A 24958-nucleotide genomic window follows, 5' to 3' on the forward strand; every position below is an offset into this window, starting at 1 on the left:
TTGATTCATAATCATGACGTCTTTAGTCCCGGGTTCGATCACCGCCACTGCCTGAATTTTGACTTCCGGCATAAGAAGTCAGCCTCATTCTGCCAACGGCCTTGTCAAAGAGGGCGGAGGAGCGGATAAAGGTTCAGGGCACTCTCTTGTCCTAGGGGTGGGAAATTGTCGGGGAAGAATCAGCAATGATCAACGACATGAGGATGCAGAAGGCAATGGAAACCACTGCATTAAACACACGTAACGTGTATCCACAGGACATGTGGCCTGTAATTGAAGAAGTGTCATGACGATCTCTCCATTGGCAAAAGATTCCGGAATAGTCCCCCGTTCGGATCTCCGGGAGGGGACTGCCAAGGGGCAGGTTATCACGAGAAAAAGACTGAATAATCAACGAAAGGATAACGTACTACGGGTCGGGGCGTGGAATGTCAGAAGCTTGAACGTGGTAGGGAAACTAGAAAATCTGAAAAGGGAAATGCAAAGGCTCAATCTAGATATAGTAGGGGTCAGTGAAGTGAAGTGGAAGGAAGACAAGGATTTCTGGTCAGATGAGTATCGGGTAATATCAACAGCAGCAGGAAATAGTATAACAGGTGTAGGATTCGTTATGAATAGGAAGGTAGGGCACAGGGTGTGTTACTGTGAACAGTTCAGTGACCGGGTTGTACTAATCAGAATCGACAGCAGACCAACACCGACAACGATAGTTCAGGTATACATGCCGACGTCGCAAGCTGAAGATGAACAAATAGAGAAAGTGTATGAGGATATTGAAAGGGTAATGCAGTATGTAAAGGGGGACGAAAATCTAATAGTCATGGGCGGTTGGAATGCAGTTGTAGGGGAAGGAGTAGAAGAAAAGGTTACAGGAGAATATGGGATTGGGGCAAGGAATGAAAGAGGAGAAAGAGTAATTGGGTTCTGTAACAAGTTTCAGCTAATAATAGCGAATATCCTGTTCAAGAATCACAATAGGAGGAGGTATACTTGGAAAAGGCCGGGAGATACGGGAAGATTTCAATTAGATTACATCATGGTCAGACAGAGATTCCGAAATCAGATACTGGATTGTAAGGCGTACTCAGGAGCAGATATAGACTCAGATCACAATGTAGTAGTGATGAAGAGTAGGCTGAAGTTCAAGACATTAGTCAGGAAGAATCAATACGCTAAGAAGTGGGATACGGAAGTTCTAAGGAATGACGAGATAAAAGTTCTCTAACGCTATAGATACAGCAATAAGGAATAGCGCAGTAGGCAACACAGTTGAAGAGGGATGGACGTCTCTAAAAAGGGCCATCACAGAAGTTGAGAAGGAAAACATAGGTACAAAGAAGGTATCTGCGAAGAAACCATGACTAACAGAAGAAATAGTTCATTTGATTGATGAAAGGAAAATTATCCCACAATCAGCTTAACAGCTCATGCATCGAAGCTGCTTACGAGAATAATATACAGAAGAATGGAAAAAAAAATTGAGAATGCGGTAGGTGACGATCAGTTTGGCTTTAGGAAAAGTAAAGGCACGAGAGAGGCAATTCTGACGTTACCGCTAATAATGGAAGCAAGGCTCAAGAAAAATCAAGACACGTTCATAGGGTTTGTCGACCTGGAAAAAGCGTTCGACAATATAAATTGGTGCAAGCTGTTCGAGATTCTGAAAAAAGTAGGGGTAAGCTATAGGGAGAGACGGGTCATATACAATATGTACAACAACCAAGAGGGAATAATAAGAGTGGACGAGCAAGAACGAAGTGCTCGTATTAAGAAGGGTGTAAGATAAGGTTGCAGCCTTTCGCCACTACTCTTCAATCTGTACATCGAGGAAGCAATGATGCAAATAAAAGAAAGGTTCAGGAGTGGAATTAAAATACAAGTGAAAGGATATCAATGATACGATTCGCTGATGACATTGCTATCCTGAGTGGAAGTGAAGAAGAATTAAATGATCTGCTGAACGGAATGAACAGTCTAATTAGCACACAGTATATCGGAGAAAGGTTAAGGTAATGAGAAGTAGTAGAAATGAGAACAGCGAGAAACTTAACATCAGGATTGATGGTCACTAAGTCAATGAAGTTAAGGAATTCTGCTACCAAGGCAGTAAAACAACCAATGACGGACGGAGCAAGGAGGACATCAAAAGGAGACTCGCTATGGCAAAAAAGGCATTTCTGGCCAAGAGAAGTCTACTAATATCAAATACCGGCCTTAATTTGAGGAAGAAATTTCTGAGGATGTACGTCTGGAGTACTGCACTGTATGGTAGTGAAACATGGACTGTGGGAAAACCGGAACAGAAGAGAATAGAAGCATTTGAGATGTGGTGCTATAGACGAATGTTGGAAATTAGGTGGACTGATAAGATAAGGAATGAGGAGGTTCTACGCAGAATCGGAGAGGAAAGGAATATGTGGAAAACACTGATAAGGAGAAGGGACAGGATGATAGGACATCTGCTAAGACATGAGGGAATGACTTCCATGGTACTAGAGGGAGCTGTAGAGAGCAAAAACTGTAGAGGAAGACAGAGATTGGAATACGTCAGTTGCAAGTGCTACTCTGAGATCAAGAGGTTAGCACAGGAAAGGAATTCGTGGCGGGTCGCATCAAACCAGTCGGCAGACTGATGACAAAAAAAAAAAAAAAATTAATCACCTTTTAGACAGCTTTAATCTTTCGAGCTCAGCCGATGGAAGATTTGTTCTCTGTCCTAAACAATCGATAGGTTCTTTTCAAGTACCTCAACACACACTAGCCATTTCTCCCCATAGGTACATTGGCTCCAAAGGTGTAATGACTGACTGCGGTGTAGTTACTGTCACAATGTGGCGGCTTGAAGACCGCCGGCAGCGACCCTACTTTACGCTATAACTAGAGACTTTCAATCAATTGCAGTTGGCTATTAAGATGCCTGTAGTAGACCGTATTTGCGAAGATTATAACTCATTTGTCTCCACAAGTCTCTCAAACATTGTCCAGCTGCCTCCTCCACCTACACAAGCCTGATATCCCATGAAAAGACAACGTTAACGTGATCTCTCTCTTCCTGACTCCGATATTCACTCTGTCTTCTACCCTACCACATACAGTCCTACTCTGGATCTAAGCTTTAAAAGCCTCTCCCAGCTTGACAACCCGTCTCACTCGTTGAGGTTACAGGCTCCATTTACAGATCGCACTGCCCAATTGTGACGCCTTTCCCTCCCTTTAGCAACTAGAAAATGAATGTTTGTTGTTCACGTTGACAGTGCATAAAACGTTCACCGTTTAGTAGGCAATGTATATTCACGTGCAAGAAAGGTGACATGAAACAACTCTAAAAATTTCACGTAGTTTTCTATGATGGCGTCAATATCCAGAGGCGTTGGAACGGTGGGTAAAGTCATATTTGAGCTGCACAGTGCTGAATGACTTAGCATGGAGTTAATAGTTATTTTCTCAGAAAGTATGATTTATTTATCATCCCATGAAAATTCCAACACTTAAAAGATAGGACTCTTGTCATTGTCCATCTGCTGCACACACTGCAAAGCTTTTTATGCGTTAACTGAATCCACTTCAGGAACAACCTGTGGCAGTTAGCGTCTGTGAACAACAACACGTGATAAGAAATCGTAGTTTCCAGAACTTTCGACAAGTCAAAACTACGTTAGTCTGATATCCGTTCTTAGATTATTCATAAAACTTAGTTTATTGAACGTTTCTTGAGGACACATATTCATGTTAAATGTTTTGATAGTAACAGTTGATAAAAAAAGTTGAAACATTTTCAGCTATTAACACAGGAAAATTTCTATTGCGTTACAACTTCGGTTACATATCGATTTATCAAATGTAAATGGCGACATATGATTTATCTGAAGTTGAACTGACATGCTAAGAAGTCCCTACTTTGATCATGTATTGCCATAAATGTTGCTCATTGAAATACTCGTATAAATTCGTTTTCTTTCCATATGTGTGCAGCATTTTTGTGACTATATCGGCATCCTATCAACTACCCCCACACAGTTCTCTTTCGAAAAGCCTCTACTCAGTGGCTGGATGTCCACTATCACTTGAAGAGTCCTCCTCATATATGCAGCTGATAAGCACCCCAATGGGTTCCGCCTAGGAGCAGAATTTACTGTCCCTCATATTCTCACTAACCCAGGGATCCTCCCTATATTCAAAGACAGCAGCTTTTGCTCTGCATTTCAACTGCTTGGGGCTCTGTCAGCTGGTGAAATCTGGGTTTCGTCTGCTTCAAGGAGCCGTTTGACTCCCCATGTTTCGACCCTTCTGTTTTAGCAGCTGCGTTTTCGCAACTCTCCCCTTCTTTTGTATTCCTCACCCAAAGCTTCTCTCACGCTTTCCTGACGTCCTCCTGTTGTACTTAGCAAGCTGTCCTCCCCCATTTCGTGCTTAATGAACTATATGCACTAGAAACTAACCAGATTGTACATTAAAGTATTTGCTGTTTACACAGACATCATCTAGGATGGTTTCGTCACTTGTGTCGTTGGCTTACCACGACAATGTATGAACCAAAATCCCCATTTTACATCCAATAAAACTTTCACTGGACATTAGCTCGACGATGGAGGTGCGGATAGACATTTAGACCAGTATTTAATGGCAAGTCTCGGACCAATAATTCTCCTCAGAGAACAAGCCTGATGAAGGCTGGCAGTAACTCCCAAGAATACCCATCAGCATACATTTACAAACTTATACGAAGCATCGGATAACACATTTATTATGGTACACCGTATCGAAAAAACTACACATAAAGCGCAGTTTTGCTTTGTAGAAGGCTATTGTTTTCGCCTATAGCCGTTTGCATTCCGCAGTTGAAAAGTGTCAAAAGCGCTGCTAGGAATCAGAGATTTCCCGAAGTTGTCTCTACTGTAGGAGAGTCTTAGTAGTGAAAATAAATGTATTAAATCAAGGGTGTAAAAAAAGAACGGAGATGGCACTATAGACTTATGCTGTACCTTGTTTTGAAGACGCAGTCGGCAGAGCCTGTCGCCATTCTAAGTGGCCCAAAACATTACCACACTACGGTTGCGTTTTGCTCATTGTTTCTGTGCTTAGATGAATAACACAGCGTCAGGAAGAATATTTCGATCGCTTTTCTGATCTTGAAAGCGTGTTTGCTCTAGTAATACGACGCATGTGGCCTCGTTAACTTGTATTTTGTTCATATATTTCGAAAAACACGCGTTCGTAATCCATTTAATTCCACTTTTACTCTGTTTGTGTCAATATCAAATGAACCTGGAAGTCTGAAACCAATGCTTGTGTGCTTACTGATACTGCTCTTTGTTCGTTACATTTTCAGCTTTTCAACTCGTATGCACAACATTTTTATGTTCGCGTTTGCAAGAAATTTGCCAACTTGTGCTTTGTTAGCCTATAAATGTGTACAATAAGGAAAGAAACAAGGGATGCCACCTTATCTTGCGCATGACGGGAAAGTGTCGATTATTGAAATGTCAAAGAAACAGAACTGTATAGAGTTATATCTCCATGCAGAATATTCTTATTTTATTAGATTATCAGTGCATTAGTCTGACTATAGTTTGCATATGTTCTTAACTTGAAACGTTACCGTAACGAGTAGTTCAGCGTGTGGCCAATAACAGAAATTTACAAGGAAAAAAAGATGTAATTTTTAAATATCTTCCAGCATTGTGGAATGCTACAGATATGACGAAGGGAATGGTCTCTAAAGCTTAAGACCCCGTAAAATGGATATTTTGCTTTAATATCTATGTAAGTAATTCTTCTAATAATGATAGCCTAACCTGTGTAAGATGTAGAGTTACCTTTCCAACAGTAGGCTATTTGCTTTTTTCCCCATAATATTTATCATTAGTAACTCTGTCAGGTTTTCAGAAAGTTTATTGTGTATCTACTCTGATCATCTGATTGATTTTACTTCTGTATTTCATTTTGTGGTTTCGAATCACATAAGCGGGTACCAAGTTTTATGATACACGAGTAGTTAGTTTCATGTTCCAAGTGTCATTTACACAAAAATGGAAATGATCGTATGGTATTGTTGGTCGGGAGGCCCAATTCGGGGGAGATCGTCCGCCGTATTGGAAGTCCTTTTTAGTTGACGCCACTTCGCCGACTTGCGAGTCAATGATGATGAAAATGATGATGGACACACAACACCCAGTTCCCTGTCGATAATCGAAACCGTGCCTCCTGCGTGGTAGGTAGTTGCGCTACCGCTACGCTACAGAGGCGAACATCGTTTAGACGATAAATCGTTATGAGGTGGAACTGCTCATTGTATACTGACATCAATTTTTTTTCTAAGCATGCATCCATGCTGATCATTTATTAGATTTCTCGTTTTCTAATTAAAGACAGATGGACTTTAATAATTCCTACCCATCACCATTTACAAAACAGTAACAAATAACCTTCAGCGGAATAAAAAGAGTTGACAAACAGAAACGTTTTCAGTATAGCTTCAAATTTAACTTTCCTGTCTGTTACGCATTGTATATCAATGGGTAAGTGATTAAAACTTTTGATATCACCGTTGTGAAATCTTGTTTGCGCCACATAAAATCTTAATGTGGCCTAAGGAATGTCATTTTTTCTTCTGACATGGTAATTATGTACATCAATGTTCCTGTTGAAATGTAGTCGATTGTTTGCAACAAACCTAATGAGCATATAACTATACTGTGAAACGGACAGACTGTTACTCACACGCCGAGCAGCAGGCAAGCACGACGAAAAGAGTGTGCACATAAGTTTTCAGCCAAAGCGTCTTCAAAAGGAAGTAAAGCGCATATGCACTTTCACAGAATCGTGCACATAAAACTTACACACACACGATCGCTGTCTCGGGCTGTACTAGCCAGAATATTTTTTAGAGCGGGAGGCGATCTGAACAATGAATAATGATCGGCGGGAGGAATTTAGGGCATGAGATGGTGGCCCAGCAACCAGAGCGGCTACGAAGCCGTGTGTGTGCGGGTACGAAAACGTTGATACAGCGTGGCTCGGATATCAGAGCATTTCGGATATGGTAGACAATGAGAAACACAGGGAAGAAGAGAGAGAAAGGACACTGAGTACAGTAAAGCAAATCTGAAGTCAAATGACAGGAATAAAGGTAAAGATTGCAGCCACAATTCATGTGTACGAAAGAAGATATTGCTTGAACGGCTCCGGTTACGAATGTGATTCCTACAAACTTTAATTTACGACCGGATCGTTTAGTATACTCGTAAATAATACAACCTGGCATTTTCGATGAAACAACTGCGTCTCCATACATTCAAAGCACGCAGCACGGTCGAAACTGGGCACGGGCGCCTCTGAATGACATCACGGGGAAATATCACGGTGGTGAACCTAATGTTTTGGGCTACGTAATATGCCAGACTAGGGCTTTCATTTTGTGGTGCAACGGCAACTCCCTTCTTTTTTTACCTCCATGATTAAAACTTAATGCATTGTTCGGCACTTTTTCATGCATTTCAATCTTGTATCTCGTGAGTTATGTTTGGTACTACGATATAATTTTTCAAGTGCATTTAGCGGAGTATGTGGATTCTGCGTGCGAAATTTTTTGTGAGTAGAGTTAGTAGTACGGAAGTAATAAATTTAAACATCATGCATGATGCTTCAGTTTTTCGGGCATATCATTGCTTATGACGTCATATCCCCTGAACTGTGATAGGTATGTTGTTCTTACCCAGTGATTATTGCCTCACACTAAGGGATATGTATACCACGTTTGGTCCAAAAGGATCCAGTGAATTAGGAGGAGATGTGGAACATGCGTACGTGCTGCACACACACACACACACACACACACACACACACATACGTACATCTATCTTTATAAGTTTGAATTTCTCTTTCAGAATCTTTCAAAGATCTATTTTCAATTATTTTATAATCATATCAACTACCAAATGCTTTATTTGAAACCAGTGTTCAAGTTGTGAGAGTACTGCACTTTAACAAAAAAAGTTTATGTCGCCAAGTTACAAAATACATTTCTATAGGATTGCTTTGCTGTATAGAGGCAACAGGTCTGCAGAAATCTTTAAGCTACGTTACTAAAATAACATTCGTACAGATCGCACTGTGACAAGTGCTTAGTATAGGAGACAACCCTTAATGTAGGGAATCCCTTGGTCCGTTGCACGTTTTCCGTACCTTCATACAGCTCAAAAAATGTAAAAAGAATGGTATTCATGAAGCTACGCATCATAGGACAATCTGATGCATACACAAACATGGAAATAATTATTCAAATCGGGAACTGAATAACACATCAAACCACGTTTTGGGGAGAAACAACTTTTGGTTGACATTTAAAAGACTATTCTTAAAACAAATCAAACACAGAACATTCAGTTTCTTACATGCATTTCAGTTTGCAATGACAATCTTTCTGATGATTGGTGAAGAGACCGACTCCAAATGTTTGGGTGTAGTAATACGAGGTAGACTCTAGGCAAAGGTACGTGTTAATGACTTCCTGCGCTAGCTTATAGTCACAAAATTGTTTAAAATTAGATAGATACAGTGTTTTTCTGCACTGTTATTAAATATGTTCAATTTTAATTTGAAAAAGATTTAATTCTAGGTGGTTTTTAATGTATGCAAAGCGTCGCTGCCGACTGAAGTTTGTACGCTGCGTATCGTAGGCTAACCGCTGTTGCGTCTGCCATGCGGGCAAAAGATGTTGAAAGCACGATTCCCACTGTGCTGCATGGGTTCTGGTTTTAGTTTTTCTTTTAACAGTAATTACTGTTAATTGTATTTTCTTGTTGTGGAATGATCTCACAAAATTTCAACAAAAACACGTTGATTTAGGGACATGGATGTCGCCATTTCGTATTGACCGTGTAGCTACCCAAAAACGTTCCGAAAAAGTATTAAAAATCTTAGAAACTTTTGGGCTGCAGACTGTGATACAGGCTATACGATAATTATACCAGAAATGAAAAAAAAAACTCAAAAGGAAACTAAACAATGCAAAATACTAAATACAAAATTGGAAATATGACAGAAGAAATACAAAAGAAAACTGCAAAAGAAATGGACAGTAACCTTATGTAAAGTGGACTTGCCAAAAGGGAAAAAAAAAGATGTCGAAAGCAGATGGAGACATCTAAAGAACAATATTCAAGAAGTAATTTCCACAGTTATAAAAAAAAGAGAATAGAATCTAACAAAATTTGGTTTAATATAAAGTGCCATTACACGTGCTGCAGAGAAGAAATGTGAGGAAAGCGTGGATTCAAGAAAGAAAAGTTATGATACTGAAGGAAAGATACTATGAAATCCACCAGGAAACACAATGGACTCAAAGACAAGAGAAAAGGGAGTACTACAACAGAATTATAAGCGAAGTAGAGGATGATTTCAAGCTCCACTAGGCAAGACAGATGTATCAAAATATAAAAAATATAAAAAAAGAGAATATCTTATAAACGATCAGCCTGGAAAAATGCTGACCAACGAGAATGATATACAAAGAAGGGTGGAAGAAGTACTTTTCACAACTACTCAACTGCAATGATGAACAATCTTCCCTTAAATTTGAAGAACTTGGTGCAGGTAATTAGCAAGTCATCGCCTCATCAGTAAATGAAGCACTGAAAGCAATAAAGAAATTAAACAATAACAGGGCTTGTAGTGAAGACTGGATATTCACTAAGGTATTGAAGAATGGATGACCCCATATAGAATTTGAATTACAATCCCTAACAGAAACAAATTGGAAGACAGGCGCCATACCTACTGACTAGAAAATTGCAGTTATATTCACATATTTAAGAAGAATTATTCCCCTTATCTGTGATAACTTCAGAGGAATTGCTTTACTAGATATCTGTTACAGAAACGTATCCCCATAATTGAAGAAGTAATTAGTGACTGCCGCAGAAATAGATCCGCAATAGGTCATTATTCACTCTAAGACAGGTAACTGAGAATTTGTGAGGATTGAATGCATGTCCCCACATATTATTTATAGATAAGGCCTATGATAGCCTACACCAACAGGCACTCCTAAATATTACGAGGTAATCTAAAATACCACCAGAGCTAAGAAGATTAGTTAAAATGTGTATAACCGAAACTTTATGTCGTATAAACACACATGTCGGAGAAACTGAAAACTTTAAGGTGTTCACTGGACAGCAACAAGGAGATGTAATTTCAGCAATTTCATTTAATGTCGTCTTAGTGAAGATCGGTAGAGAATTTAGGAAAACTGTTCCACAAGGGACCCAGCCGTAGATGGTGAGTATCAATAAGTACTTACAAAACGGAATTAATCAAAATAATGCAAAATTATTACAAAATCTCTGAGAAAAAGAAATTACATGGTAATGACGGAAAGACAGAATACCTGGTCATAAGGCCGAAAATCCACAGTAATGCATCCTTGGATGGAGAGGAATTCACTTTCAAGACAGTCGACCACTCAAGCACTTATAGAATATTTTTAGTAACAATAATAGAGCGATATAGAAAAAGATGTACTTCTAACAACATCCAACAAAACACTTTTTAGTTTTATCAAAATCTTCAAGTAAATATCACTTCGCACTCTCTTCAAAATCAACTTTTGTCAATCGACTAATATACTGTTAACGTTACACAGATGTGAAGTATTCATGATTAGAAAGCAACACGAACGAAACTGTTAATATTCGAAAAAAATACCAAGAAAATTTATTGGTGCGGTATATAATGAAAATAAGGTTAAACTGGGCAGGCCTTATAGTAAGAATGACAGAAAATCGTCTGTCTAAAATAGCATTCGGCAGGACAATTTAAGACCTAAAGGAAGGGGAAACCCAGGATTAGGTAGTGAGAAAACATCTGAAGGACATAGCTAGGATGAACATCAACACCATAGCGACAAAACGTAAACTCGATAAATAGAAACGGAAGATGCTCGTACAACAGGCACATGGTCGTTAAGGCCCTTGCTACGTGTAAAGTGAGTATTTTTTTGTTTCATTGGAAGACTGTGAGTTTCGCTTCGTTAACTTTGTAGAATAAATTTTCATTTTGTTCCCAAATCTGTCAGCCATATGTTCAAGTCTACTTGTCAGTATTTCGATGGTAGTCCTAGCTTCATATATAGGTGAAACGCTGCTGTTGCTGAATCTTATCGAACAGCAACCTTTAATCTAAAGATGATGACCAAGAAAACCAGCGAAATCTTGTGTCAAGTAGACTTGAAGATTTTTCAGCAACCATGAGAAGATGATCACAAAACAAATTCTGTTTAAAAGTGTAGCAACGGTGTTTATATTATAGCAGATCTTTATTAACTGTGCGTACAACTGTGTAGCACAGTGCAAAAGAGAGGTTCAACAGGCATAAACAATTAGCCCAGCTTGTAGTATCAAACATTTAAAATGCATTAATTTCACCAGACATTCCAGTTGCCTTGTGTGGAAAATATAATATTCATCTCTGCTTATTGAAGAATTATCAACAATTTAGAATACGTTCAATATTCTTAGATGAAACCTCTTTATAATATAGTCAGAGACAAAATAAATTATACCTACAGGAAAATAAATTCTATTTTACATCCACAGAAGGGTTGATAATAATTATCAACCTGTAGAATTACCTCCGTATTTCTGAAAAATGTAGGATTTTGTGAGTGTGGGCCACCAAGTATGATAAGACAGAAAAGTTTTATTCCAAGTATTTTATTTTTCAAAGATTTTACATCCAGATGGTATGGATTCTGGTGGTGCATACTGGTCAAGTTCTTGGGTTCAGCATCAGATTTCAGTGGCCGTATTTTCCGTAGCCCCCAAGTCCGCCAAAGCCACCGACAGCTCCGCCGTATCCTCCGCCTAAGCCGCCGCCGTAGCCTCCACCGAATTTTCCTCCGAGGCCTCCTCCGAGACCACCGCCCAGGCCTCCTCCGAGACCACCGCCGAGACCTCCGCCGAGACCACCGCCGAGTCCTCCGCCGAGACCACCGTGGCCAGCGCTGACGACGTAGGGCACTGGACGCTTAACGACGTAGGGCTGAGGTACTGGGACGGACACTGGGGTGGGGACCTTGACGGGGACGGGCACAGGGTTGTCCACAGGGACAGGGTACGGCTGCGGTACGCGGACGGGAACAGGCCGCTCCACGGGTACTGTCACTGGAACCCTCACTGGAACTGGAACGGTATTCTCCACAGGCACTGGAACAGGCACGGGCACGCTGTTGACAGTGACCTGAGGAGCCCCACCACCGATGCCGGCTCCAATGCCGCCTCCAAGACCGCCACCGAGTCCGCCAGCGAAGCCGCCTCCATATCCACCTCCGTAGCCACCTCCGTAGCCACCACCGTAGCCGCCTCCGTAGCCTCCACCGTAGCCGCCTCCGTAGCCTCCACCGAAGCCGCCGCCGTATCCACCAAGGGAGCCAGAGAGTCCTCTCTTCTCTGTCTTCACCTTCTGCTCCTCCTCAGCGAGGACAGCGAGGGCTAGACCGCACAGGTACACACACACCTGTTGAGCAGGTAATGAGAGCAAATATGAATATATGATATGCTATCGTCATAGGTTATAAATATGTCAGAGTACGAAGTTTAAATTCCGGTATAACATCGTCGTACATTGCATGCAGGATACTAGGAATTTTCATCATGATCTGTTCTGATGTGGCAAATTCTTTTTAAATTTATGCGAGTGCAGTCTTTCTCGGCGTATTCCACTGATGAATTCCTCTCGGGTTATCATCCGAGTAGTAGTGTCGTCTCGTCGTTTCGCAGAAGATGATGGGTACGAAACTCATGGAAAAGCTGCGACAAGACGGCGCCACCACTCGGCTGATAACCCTAGAAGAATTCGTCATTTTAAATTTCTAGGCAGCCTACTACTCACTGCCACCTACAAGTGAATATGTATGGTTCTTGTTGTTTGCGATCACAGTTTTGATGGTATAAATAGGGACTCAGATACATTCCTTATGATATTAGTTATTGTCAAATGAAGGTCGTCACTGATGTTTATATTATAAGTTGGTTTGCAACTTGTCTACAGAGAGATTTCAGTTCAGAAGCTAATAAAAACAACAATCCTGGCTCAGATACACGAGTGATTCTCTGCATTCTTAATCATTGATCAGCCTCTGAAGAAAACCCGATGTCGTTAACTTACACATAAGAAATATAGACAACAGAGACTGTATTTAACTAATAAGAACAATAATCATTTATGTTGGTGAATTGAATCATTTTACATGGGATATGCGTACAATAAAGACACGTTAAATGGGGTATAACATTCACTGTAACAGAGCTAATCTTAATTACAAACGTTAGACCATTCTCAGGACGGTAGGTGTAATAGAGGACAGCCCTTTTGGTGTAATATTTCTCTCTTAAATTTTAGCAACCGACTGAAGAGATCAAGGGAAATCACAATCAACCTAAAGCATGAATTTCGTAATGGGAATCCAGTGTCTTAACATCTGCACCACCTCTCTACGTACTGTAGTTGCGGAAAATTTAATGTTTCGTGTGATAGATCTATAACACCCGAAAGACAGAAAATTTGTTCGTAGGCGATGCTCTCTTATGAGCAGACAGGCTTCAGTTCTTTGATATAGTTTGAATTCAGTTGCGTAAAATTTGATGCAACAGCTTTTGTCTTCTCATGTTACGGTAGCAAAATGTGAGAGTACGGCCAGAGTATCGTACAGTTCGCGTCCTGTTTAACTATAGAGTTAGTACTCTTTATACTTACATGCAAAAAATTGCTGTCTTCAGTGATCTAATTGAACCTTAGCATTAGGCGAGCAGCTCAATGGGAACGGAATTTACTCGTTACATCGCTGTCTGCTGAAATAACACCACTGAGGAACTTCAAAAACGAAATCCGGAACAAAACAATGAACCTGGTGATTATACTTAACCGTCTAAACGCTTAGTTAGTGTATGCGAGGGAAGACTCGAAGATAATATTCTTTTGCTGGTCAGCCTTACCTCAAGAAATGCTATGTGCCATTAAAGATGTATTGACCAGTAAATTTAGTAAAGTGCGGAGTAATAGGAACACTATAGCCAAAAATAATTTCGAATTTGCGCCAGTTAATATACGCTGTGAGTTTGTGAAGTACTACATATGTGAATATCGACTTTCCCGGTGTGTACTGCTGATGGAAGGCTCTTGCATTTCCAAGCAGGAAATGAGATTCTACGACGTTTCAAAGAGTATCGTGCTCATTGTCTCCTGGCGAACTGAAGATAATCAGCAGGATACTCGTCGAAACGGTGCGTTATCTCAGCACTGCCACCTGGCTGTAAACCCTAGAGCACTCCAGCAAAATACAAAAATGTTACACACTGTCCAGTTTTGCCCTTTAGCAACTTAGAAATGATGTTTCTCGACTTACCAGGATCCTCATTGCTGCTGCTGCTGCGATGTTCTGCTGTGAGCGAGCAATGACTGATGCTCTACTGTGCGGCGGGGAGTCTTTTATACGCGGTGAGGTGGTTCGCCTGTCCCCTCCCTCTCCAGCCCCCTCTTCTTCGTTCTCCTTCCTTCCGTACCTCAACGTTGCAACAGTGCAATTAGCGGGAGCATCTTCGCTACTGGATTCAGTTCCGTGACAGGCAAGCCGTGTGAGAGCGGCAGCCTTTGCATTAATTACGTGGTCAACGAACTTCCGCAAAGCGAACAACGCCTAGACTCGCTATGTTACAAAAGCCATTTTCACTCGTGTGAAAGTAGTAATGGTAAAGTGAAATACATTTATACGTAGAACCAGTCCAAGTTGTACACAACTGGCCAGTAAAATTGCTACACCACTAAGATGACATGCTGCAGATGCGAAGTTTAACCGGCAGGAAGAAGATGCTATGATATGCAAATGATTAGCTTTTCAGAGCATTCACACAAGGTTGGCGCCGGTGGTGACACCTACAACCTGCGGACATGAGGAAAGTTTCCAACCGATTTTTGATACACAAACAGCAGGTGTTTCGTGTAAGTAGGCTAAATGCGTACCATCACGTTTCAGACTTTGATAAAGGTCGGACTGTAGCATATCGCGACTGCGGTTTATCGTATCGCGACATTTCTACTCGCGTTCGTCGAGATCCAATGACTGTTAGAAGAACATGGAATCAGTGGGTTCAGGAGGATAATACGGAACGCCGTGCTGGATCCCAACGGCCTCGTATCACTACCAGTCGAGATGACAGACATTCGCATGGCTGTAACGGATCGTGCAGCCACGTCTCGATTCCAGAGTCAACAGATGGGGACGGTTGCAAGACAACAACCATCTGCACGAACAGATAGACGATGTCTGCAGCAGCATGCACTATCATCTCGGATACCGTGGCTGCGGTTACCCTTGACGCTGCATCACAGACAGGAGCGCCTGCAATGGTCTACTCAACGATGAACCTGGATACAGTAATGGCAAAACGTCATCATATCGGATGAATCCAGGTTCTGTTTAATGCATCATGATGGTCGCACCCGTCTTTGGCGACATCGAGGTGAACGCACATTGGAAGCGTGTATTCGTCATCGCCATACTGGCGTATCACCCGGAGTGATGGTATGGGATGCCATTGGTTACACGTCTCGGTCACCTCTTGTTCACATTGACAGCACTTTCAACAGTGGACGTTACGTTTCAGATGTGTTGCGACCTGTGGCTCTACTCTTCATTCGATCCCTGCGAAAACATACATTTCAGGAGGATAATGTACGACCGCATGTTGCAGGTGCTGTACGGGCCTTTCCAGATACAGAAAATGTTCGACTGCTGCCCTGGCCAGCACATTCTCCTGATCACTCACCAACTGAAAACGTCTGGTCAATGGTGGCCGAGCAACTGGCTCGTCACAATATGCAAGTGACTACTCTTGATGAACTGTGGTATCGTGTTGAAGCTGAATGGGCAGCTGTACTTGTATACGCCATCCAAACTCGGTTTGACTCAATGACGAGGCGTACCAAGGCCATTATTACGGCCAGGGATGGTTGTTCTAAGTACTGATTTCTCAGGATCCATGCACCCAAATTGCGTGAAAATGTAATCACATGTCAGTTTAGTAATATATATTTGTCCAATGAATACTCGTTTATCATCTGCATTTCTTCTTGGTGTAGCAATTTTAATGGCCAGTAGTGTAAATTTCTGATGTTTATTCATTCTATGACTAGTTATCGGGCCGACAACCATTATCAAACCACCATTAAAATGTCGAAAATGGTGTTTCCGAAGGAGTCAAAAATGTTCAATGAACATTTATAGTGCATACAGATAACTGAGTTATCCATTCTCGGCCTGAAATTAGTCATCGAATGAACAAAAAGTAAAAATTTGCAACTTGGACTGTTCTTTCGTTCTTCTGATAAATAGAAGTTGCTGCCCAAGCTACTCCACCACGCTGGAGATGAATCTGAGCGCCATCGACAAAATTTAGGAGGCGACGACACGAATATTTTCTGAGTATTTTGGTATAATATACCAGCGGACTCCGATTGCTCGTTACAGAGTAACAAAGTAATTTCGATTTATTTGCACTTTTAGTCCAATAGAGCGGTTCTAGGCTCTTCAGTCCGGAACGACGCTGCTGCTACGGTCGCAGGTTCGAACTTTGCCTCGGGCACAGATGTGTATGATTTCCTTAGATTATTTATGTTTAAGTCGTTCTAAGTCTAGGGGACTGATGACCTCAGATGTTAAGGCCCATACTGCTTAGAGCCATTTGAACCATTTGTTACTCCAATAACCTTTGTTTCTCTGAAATTATCTCATAATAGTGAAGAAGCCCATAATATGAATCACTAAAGCGAACAACGGAAAATACAGGATAATGCAACAATCCTCATATGCAAAAGTGTTGTGATGTGGTGGCGAAAAGCTCAGTGTAGTGTCGTTATGCCACTTTCCTACTGCTTTCTCTAGACCCTTACACGAGGTGCATATCGGCAAGTCTTTCTCAGTAAACTTCTCCATACCAGCGTGTATCACAGAGCACAATTAAGAAAAGTAACAAATAAATGACCTAGGCAGAACCGAGAAGTAGTGGGTGGTTGTACCTAACCTTTGACTACTTGAGTCAGTGTTGATGGAAAACTATTTACCATATGAGTACCCAACTTTATGGGTTAAAAACCATTTGAAAGCCAAGACGGCGCAAAAAAATTTTTATTCGACTCAACCAGTTTCAACAGTCTTTGCTGTCATCTTCAGGTCTTAAATATATTTTAGCAGTAAAACATGTTTATTTTAATCTGAACCTCATACACAAGATGTCAAGTGGATAAAATTGAAGACATTATATGGCATTTAAAGTGGATTCGCACTGCTTAGTATGTGTCCAGCATGTGTAAACAGATGTGCTATTGTGTACCGTATTTGTATCATGTAACAAGTACCTGTGAGCAATATGTATATGAACATGACGTTTTGGACAATGTGCTGTGTTCTTTTAAATGTTTTAGCGATGACAAACGTGCTGAGTTTTATCCACTTGACATCTCGTCCATGAGGTTCAGCGTAAAATGAAGATATTTTACTACAAAAAAGATGTTTAATATCTGAAGTTGACAGCGAAGATTGTTGGAACCGCTTGGCTTGAATAAAACATATTTTTTGCGATCTTGGCTTTTGAATGGTTTTTAAAAATTAAAACAGATGACCCTTCAACACTCTCATAATGAGAAAATTCAACCAACTTTGGAGGAATGATTTTCAGATTGTGCGCTGCAAGATTCACGTTGTAAGTAGTGTTTATGTCATGACTGCCGTTAGGTGCCAGTATTGGTGCGTCGCCGTAGCTTAGAAACAAAAGCAGTGTGCATCACAGTTGCAGGTAGTCAACATGGGTCTGGAAAAGGTGAGCAGGTCTTTACTCGTGAAGCAGTTCTATCAAATCAACAGCAATATTGCTGCTGTTCTTCCCGAGTATCGGCGCGTTGAATCAATACGAAGTGGGCCTCTTACCGTACCAGGTTTGAAGAACATTATTCGGTATATTAACTGGTGATCTGGGAATTGCTCCTGAGAGAGGCTGCAGCCGATTGTGTCACGAATTGTTGAAGGAGCTACTGTTATCATGGCTGAGAATGCTGGATGCAATGTGCGATCCTCAAGGAGTGCACTAACTTTGTCACGACAACTGAACATTCCATGGTACACCGTTGTGTCGGGCAGCAGCAAAGAATCACTAGTGAGGTGTCAGGCTGTTGTGGATGTTGATGGTCGTCACACTAACCAACGTTTTTAACTTGGAACGTAAACATGGTGAGCAGTTAGCAAATGTTACCCGTTCATGTGGAAATTAAAATGTGTTTTTTTTCAGTGGTTTGTTCGTTATCTCTCTTCCGCATGCCTTTACAAATATTTTCAAAAAGTTTCATTGTCGTACGATCATTCGATTTTCACGGAGGCCCTCTCAAGTAGCAACAGATTAATTATAACCACCCTATACTATATCGAAGCTGGAGGACAATGAGTAAAGTGGACGTTAATTGTTGTCAACAGCAGCTACTGCGAGGAAATAGAACCATATACAGAGCGAATACCACCGACAAGAAAAAACACAAATATTGAAAGAAACAGACCCTTTTTCTATCGTGCAGATTTTTTTCAGTGAAAATATAGATAGAGAGATAAATGAGGATAGGAAGAAAAACGAGATGCAATAGCTCAGTAAAGAGCCACCTGAGACGAATATCTTGTACCAAAATACTCAGAAAATAGTCCTTATCGTCCTCTGATATTTTGTCGCTGAAACTCTGGTTCACCCTGAATTACAAAGAGTATTTCTAAAAGACTGATCCGATTTTACAAGCCGATGTTACCGTTAAGGTAGCCACATACCGCGTCAATTTTCTCACTCCGTTGTTCGTTCGCTTGTTCATTTCACAACTGCGAATATTTCATTTTTCAAGAGAATGTAGCACCACCTAGCTGGTACCTGTATATAAGTGAATTTCTTAACAATGCTACTTCATCGACGGATTAGGAGCAAGAGGTATTTCGTTGCACTATCGATACTGAGGTCGCCTTATTTCACGGTGTGCGAAATCTGTGTGTGGGTTTGTGGAAGACTCCGTCTCCGTCTCTTTCCTGCCTAGAATTTTGGATGAGTTAAGAAGCCTTAAAGCAACGTAGCGAATGCAGTAACTCGAGACACGTTAGAAAATGTTTGGGACGAGTTTGACTATCGTCTGGATTGTTGTCGTACATCCGGCAAAGAGCACATTGAACGTTTGTGAACGGTAAATTAAAATTTCATTATTGTAAAAAGTAATGCATTCGTCTACGTGAGTTCATTGGAAATATACCATCAGATGATTCTCTTAAAAGTAAAAGATTTGGTGTTCTATGAGTAAGTTAAAATTCACCCCAAGTTTCTGTCTTCATTGACGTAGAAAATACAATCTTGTGAAACACGATGAATCCTCCCGAAACACACTGTACTTTCAAGTGCTCATGTTCTATCTGATATTCGGCTGCTTGTTAGGGGCTGTTCACCTGAGAAGCCGAATCCAAGAACTGTGGACGGGCCTGGCACAGAAATAGGCTACCGAGGCCAAACATGGCTTGTGGGACAAAGGGACACAGTTAATTTTCGACAGTTGCCGTTAACATGGTCTGCTTCCAGTTTATTGCACGTGCCGAAGTATTCAGTGTAGACCTTTGTGATACTGAAGCCGGCCGCGTGACCGAGCCGTTCTAGGCGCCTCAGTCCGGAATCGCCCTGTTGCTGCGATCGCCGATTCGAATCCTGCCTCGGGCATGGATGTGTGTGATTTTCTTACTTTAGTTGGGTTTAAGTAGTTCTAAGTCTAGGGGACTGATGACCTCGGATGTTAAGTCCCATAGTGCTCAGAGCCATTTCAACCATTTTGTGGTACTGAAATGGGCATATTGAAGCGATATCGTCCAGCACTGCTGTGAGATGGGCGGTTTCTAATGGTAACTAAGGTTTCGGAACTAGCCGTTACATTTTGTTTCCAGAATTAATCTCGGGAGATATTTCTGAATTGAATTTTTGAATTCATTTCGAGTTATCAATGTTGGTACACGTCACCTTCTGAGTCTGATAGTAGTTTATACCATTACATTTCTATTTATTAAATAATGTTATGTACTTCGATATGAATAAAGGGTTGTTTTTATGATTTTTGTAAATATAGTAATATAAAACAACGTTGTATTTTGAAAGGCACTTACTTGTAAGACATGAAGCTTTGTATTGTTTTACTGCGTATCATATAAATGCTTATGAAGTTTTCACATAATTTGCGACGAAATTATTTTCCAATGCTCTGATTTTTGTACAAACCATCACATGTGCTCCCTTAAGATCCTCATTAACGAGAGAGTTAGATCCAGTTTCACTGTATATAACGATGAAAGTGAATGATCTGCCTCGAGCAGAACTATTATTTTATTTTTCACTCTCATTTTCAGCTAATAAGGTATATGTGTGCCGTAGTGGAAATTCAATGCACTTGTCTGTGGTGACGAAGACGTCGATGTTCGTTTCCAGTTACTGGATATTGTAGGTTACCGTGTGAAGCTCCATTTGCTTTGCACGAATTTCCTCTGCAAGGAGGGATTCAACGACACAAATAGAGAGTTGCTACATGAAAATTACTGGCAAGGCAATAGCTTTTAGTTAGTTTTGGATTAACTTACGTTAATTTTCCCTTTCATTATTACATTGCGCATTTCATGACAGGTAATAGTCGGTACTAGCATCGCCTCCATGCACTGGCTCCACACAGCGTCTGAAGCCGTGGTCTGAGGAAGGTCTGAAAGACCGATAAAGATAACTAGAAGTATAGGTTGAAATTTATTGCTGTCTGCACCGTAGTTTTAAAAATACATTGTCCATTGCTACTTGTTTTGCGTAATCATATTAAAATTTATTAGTAACTCTGATGTTGAAAGTATTGTTAAACTGATACAGACATATGAGGGCTTCATTTATTATATAAACATAATAAATTAGCAGAGAAGTTAGTACGTTACAGAAAGACTATCTGATAGGTTAGGTATGTCCTATAAATTATCAAGCCTGTTTGCAGTTACCATTAATCGTATTTGCACTGCTAATAGAGTTTTCAATTATTCTTTCGTAATTATCACATAATTTGCAACATAATAATTAATAAGATATTTCAGTTTTCGTTTGTATTTGCTTGGATGAGCAAACTATTTTTTTATTTCTGCACTCACCAGAAAACAAAATCTCACACCCAATCCTCGGCTGGTGTTAGTGAACGTAACAAGTAGAATCGTAATTAATATGACAGTAATTTTTAGTGTATTTTTCATGTACAGTTAAGATGTAAATGTACTTAAAAATCTGTTTAAGAATTTCAGAAACCTTGTAGCTCCCACTGTAAGAAGAACGGCTATTGAACCTTTCACGGTATCGTACGAGTACATTATTTACTTCAGCTGGCCGGCCGTGGTGGCCGAGCTGTTCTAGGCGCTTCAATCTGGAATCGTGTGACCACTATGGTCGCAGGTTCGAATCCTGCCTCGAGCATGGATATGTGTGATGTCCTTACGTTAGTTAGATTTAAGCAGTTGTATGTTCTAGGGGACTGACGACCTCAGATGTTAAGTGCCATAGTGCTCAGAGCCATTTCAACCATTTACATCAGCTTTAATTTCGCACAATACACTTCTACTAGAGCTGAGAGTGACATTTTACAAAATAAAATCTGAACGACAGTCTGACATCTACAGCCGCGACACTCACTTCTGTGAAAATAGTTACCGTCTGTCAGCTGGAAGCACACTAACAGCAAGAAGGCCACTCATCAATTAGCGTCATATATGCCACAGGATTAACGTTATTATTTCTCTACTTACTTTACGAATCAGTTGTACTTTTTCGCTCCAAATATTAGTAAAATATCAAGAGACCCGAAGAATAATGAAATAAATGTGAAAAGAACTAAGAGTATTGAATGAAATTATATAAGATTCAATGTCTTCATGAAGAAGTGCACCAGAAATTCAGTATAATTGCAACTTAATTCACTTAAAACAAGAGAGTATATACATAGTCTTTGAATCATAACAATTATATATTTCTTTTGCTAACTGTTAATATCACTTTCACTTTCTTTGACGCGCAACAATTTTTCACAAATTCTAAAAGTTTGGCATTGTTAAACTTTACTCAACTTTATATTTCACGAATATTTGTTTAATATAATTACTTGTTGTATTATTATCACGTCGGTTATGATGGATTATCGGGTACGCTAAATGATGAGGGTATTGCATTCCATACTATTCCTATTTTACGCATTAATAAACTTGTTTCCAAGTGTGGTAAACTACACTTCACGTTAAAATGGAGACAAACGCAGTTCAGCATGTCTTCTGCTGTTTACTATCTCTTTCTTAATCTTCAGTGTAAACATTATTCTTTAGTAAAGGTCTGTAAGTTACAAGAAAATCATAAGTAAACAGTCCTGTAATGTACTGTTTTATACCTCCTGCTTAAGAAACCTGTAGAACGAAAAATTAGTGTCTCCTTTTTAAACGATAATATTTGCATGTTTCGGATGTCGTTTCGCGAGTGTGCAAGGGCGTACTGAAAAATAACGCGTCCGATTTTTTAATGTGAAAGCTCTTAAGACACTTTTAATAAATCAAAAGTTATTAACTTTCTGCATCTTCGTTCTACATGTCTATATTTTTGCACTCCTCTACCGCTACAGGGCTCTTAATTGTCGAGTATAACGTGGGGGTGTGTAACGTAACTACAACGGTGCTTGACAAACAGCTTGTTGTAATCGAGTTTCGAATTCGAATACTTCATCCACACCCGAAGTACCCTCTTCTTCGGCGTGGCAATGCCCTACCACACATGAGCGCTGCGACGTGTGCAACAATCCGACGGTTTGGATTCACTGTCATCGATCATTCTCCACACAGTCCCGACGTGGCTCTATCTGATTTTCGTCTGTTTCCAGAACTCAAAGAAGACCTCACTTTGACAGTGATGAAACGGTGCAAGTAGATGTGAGATTGTAGCCCTCTCGACAAACCATCTACAGTGATGGTATGAACAAAGCCTCACTCGTTCGGAGAAATGTGTTCGTTTCCACGGTGTTGAGAAGTAAATATGAGGACAAGAAGACTGAAGATGCAGAATGTTAGTAACGTTTGGTTTATTTAAAAAGGTTTAAGAGTTTTCAGATAAAATTATTCGGAGGCATTAGTTTTAGCACACCCTCGTGGTTTAGTGTTGGCTTGGTGATCTGTTGTCGCACTGTATTACGGAAATTAGCAGGTGTTTTCCGACTGTAAGTTAGGGTGTGTTTAAATCCGCGGTAACACGGCTGCGTCAACCAGGACACCACAAGAGGGCGTACGCACAAAGACAACACACAGTAAACAAATGGCTCAAATGGCTCTGAGCACTATGGGACTTAACATCTGAGGCTATCAGTCCCCTAGAAATTAGAACTACTTAAACCTAACTATCCTAAGGACATCACACAAATCCATGCCCGACGCAGGATTTGAACCTGCGACCGTAACGGTCTCGCGGTTCCAGACTGAAGCGCCTAGAACCACTCGGCCACACCGGCCGGCTCACCGTAAACAACAAACGATTACCAATGTCTGGCATGTTAGTTTCGGGTACGCCATCTTTGCTCAGTTCAGTTAACAAAAGTGAATGTAAAATGAATTCAGCTTGAGAAGCAACCGTTCACTACGGGTAGGTACTTATTCTCTTGTCTCATACACTCCTGGAGATTGAAATAAGAACACCGTGAATTCATTGTCCCAGGAAGGGGAAACTTTATTGACACATTCCTGGGGTCAGATACATCACATGATCACACTGACAAAACCACAGGCACATAGACACAGGCAACAGAGCATGCACAATGTCGGCACTAGTACAGTGTATATCCACCTTTTGCAGCAATGCAGGCTGCTATTCTTCCATGGAGACGATCGTAGAGATGCTGGATGTAGTCCTGTGGAACGGCTTGCCATGCCATTTCCACCTGGCGCCTCAGTTGGACCAGCGTTCGTGCTGGACGTGCAGACCGCGTGAGACGACGCTTCATCCAGTCCCAAACATGCTCAATGGGGGACAGATCCGGAGATCTTGCTGGCCAGGGTAGTTGACTTACTCCTTCTAGAGCACGTTGGGTGGCACGGGATACATGCGGACGTGCACTGTCCTGTTGGAACAGCATGTTCCCTTGCCGGTCTAGGAATGGTAGAACGATGGGTTCGATGACGGTTTGGATGTACCGTGCACTATTCAGTGTCCCCTCGACGATCACCAGAGGTGTACGGCCAGTATAGGAGATCGCTCCCCACACCATGACGCCGGGTGTTGGCCCTGTGTGCCTCGGTCGTATGCAGTCCTGATTGTGGCGCTCACCTGCACGGCGCCAAACACGCATACAACCATCATTGGCACCAAGGCAGAAGCGACTCTCATCTCTGAAGACGACACGTCTCCATTCGTCCCTCCATTCACGCCTGTCGCGACACCACTGGAGGCGGGCTGCACGATGTTGTGGCGTGAGCGGAAGACGGCCTAACGGTGTGCGGGACCGTAGCCCAGCTTCATGGAGACGGTTGCGAATGGTCCTCGCCGATACCCCAGGAGCAACAGTGTCCCTGATTTGCTGGGAAGTGGCGGTGCGGTCCCCTACGGCACTGCGTAGGATCCTACGGTCTTGGCGTGCATCCGTGCGTCGCTGCGGTCTGGTCCCAGGTCGACGGGCACGTGCACCTTCCGCCGCCCTCGCTCAAAGTCCGTCAACTGCACATACGGTTCACGTCCACGCTGTCGCGGCATGCTACCAGTGTTAAAGACTGCGATGGAGCTCCGTATGCCACGGCAAACTGGCTGACACTGACGGTGGCGGTGCACAAATGCTGCGCAGCTAGCGCCATTCGACGGCCAACACC

The 24958-nt window shown here is 41.4% G+C and overlaps 1 protein-coding gene across 1 annotated transcript; it reads right to left on the reverse strand.

Annotated features, from left to right (window-relative positions):
- Positions 1-11698: 11698 nt before the first annotated feature.
- LOC126336463 (uncharacterized) lies at positions 11699-14459 on the reverse strand. Its single transcript, XM_050000202.1, has 2 exons — positions 14405-14459; positions 11699-12516 (listed from the first exon to the last, which is right to left on the reverse strand). Exons 1-2 carry the CDS (start codon positions 14414-14416, stop codon positions 11797-11799), a joined length of 732 nt encoding a protein of 243 aa, XP_049856159.1. The 5' UTR covers positions 14417-14459; the 3' UTR covers positions 11699-11796.
- Positions 14460-24958: the final 10499 nt, after the last annotated feature.

This window comes from Schistocerca gregaria, chromosome 2 (assembly GCF_023897955.1).
Source record: "Schistocerca gregaria isolate iqSchGreg1 chromosome 2, iqSchGreg1.2, whole genome shotgun sequence".
Taxonomy (NCBI): Eukaryota; Metazoa; Arthropoda; class Insecta; order Orthoptera; family Acrididae; genus Schistocerca; species Schistocerca gregaria.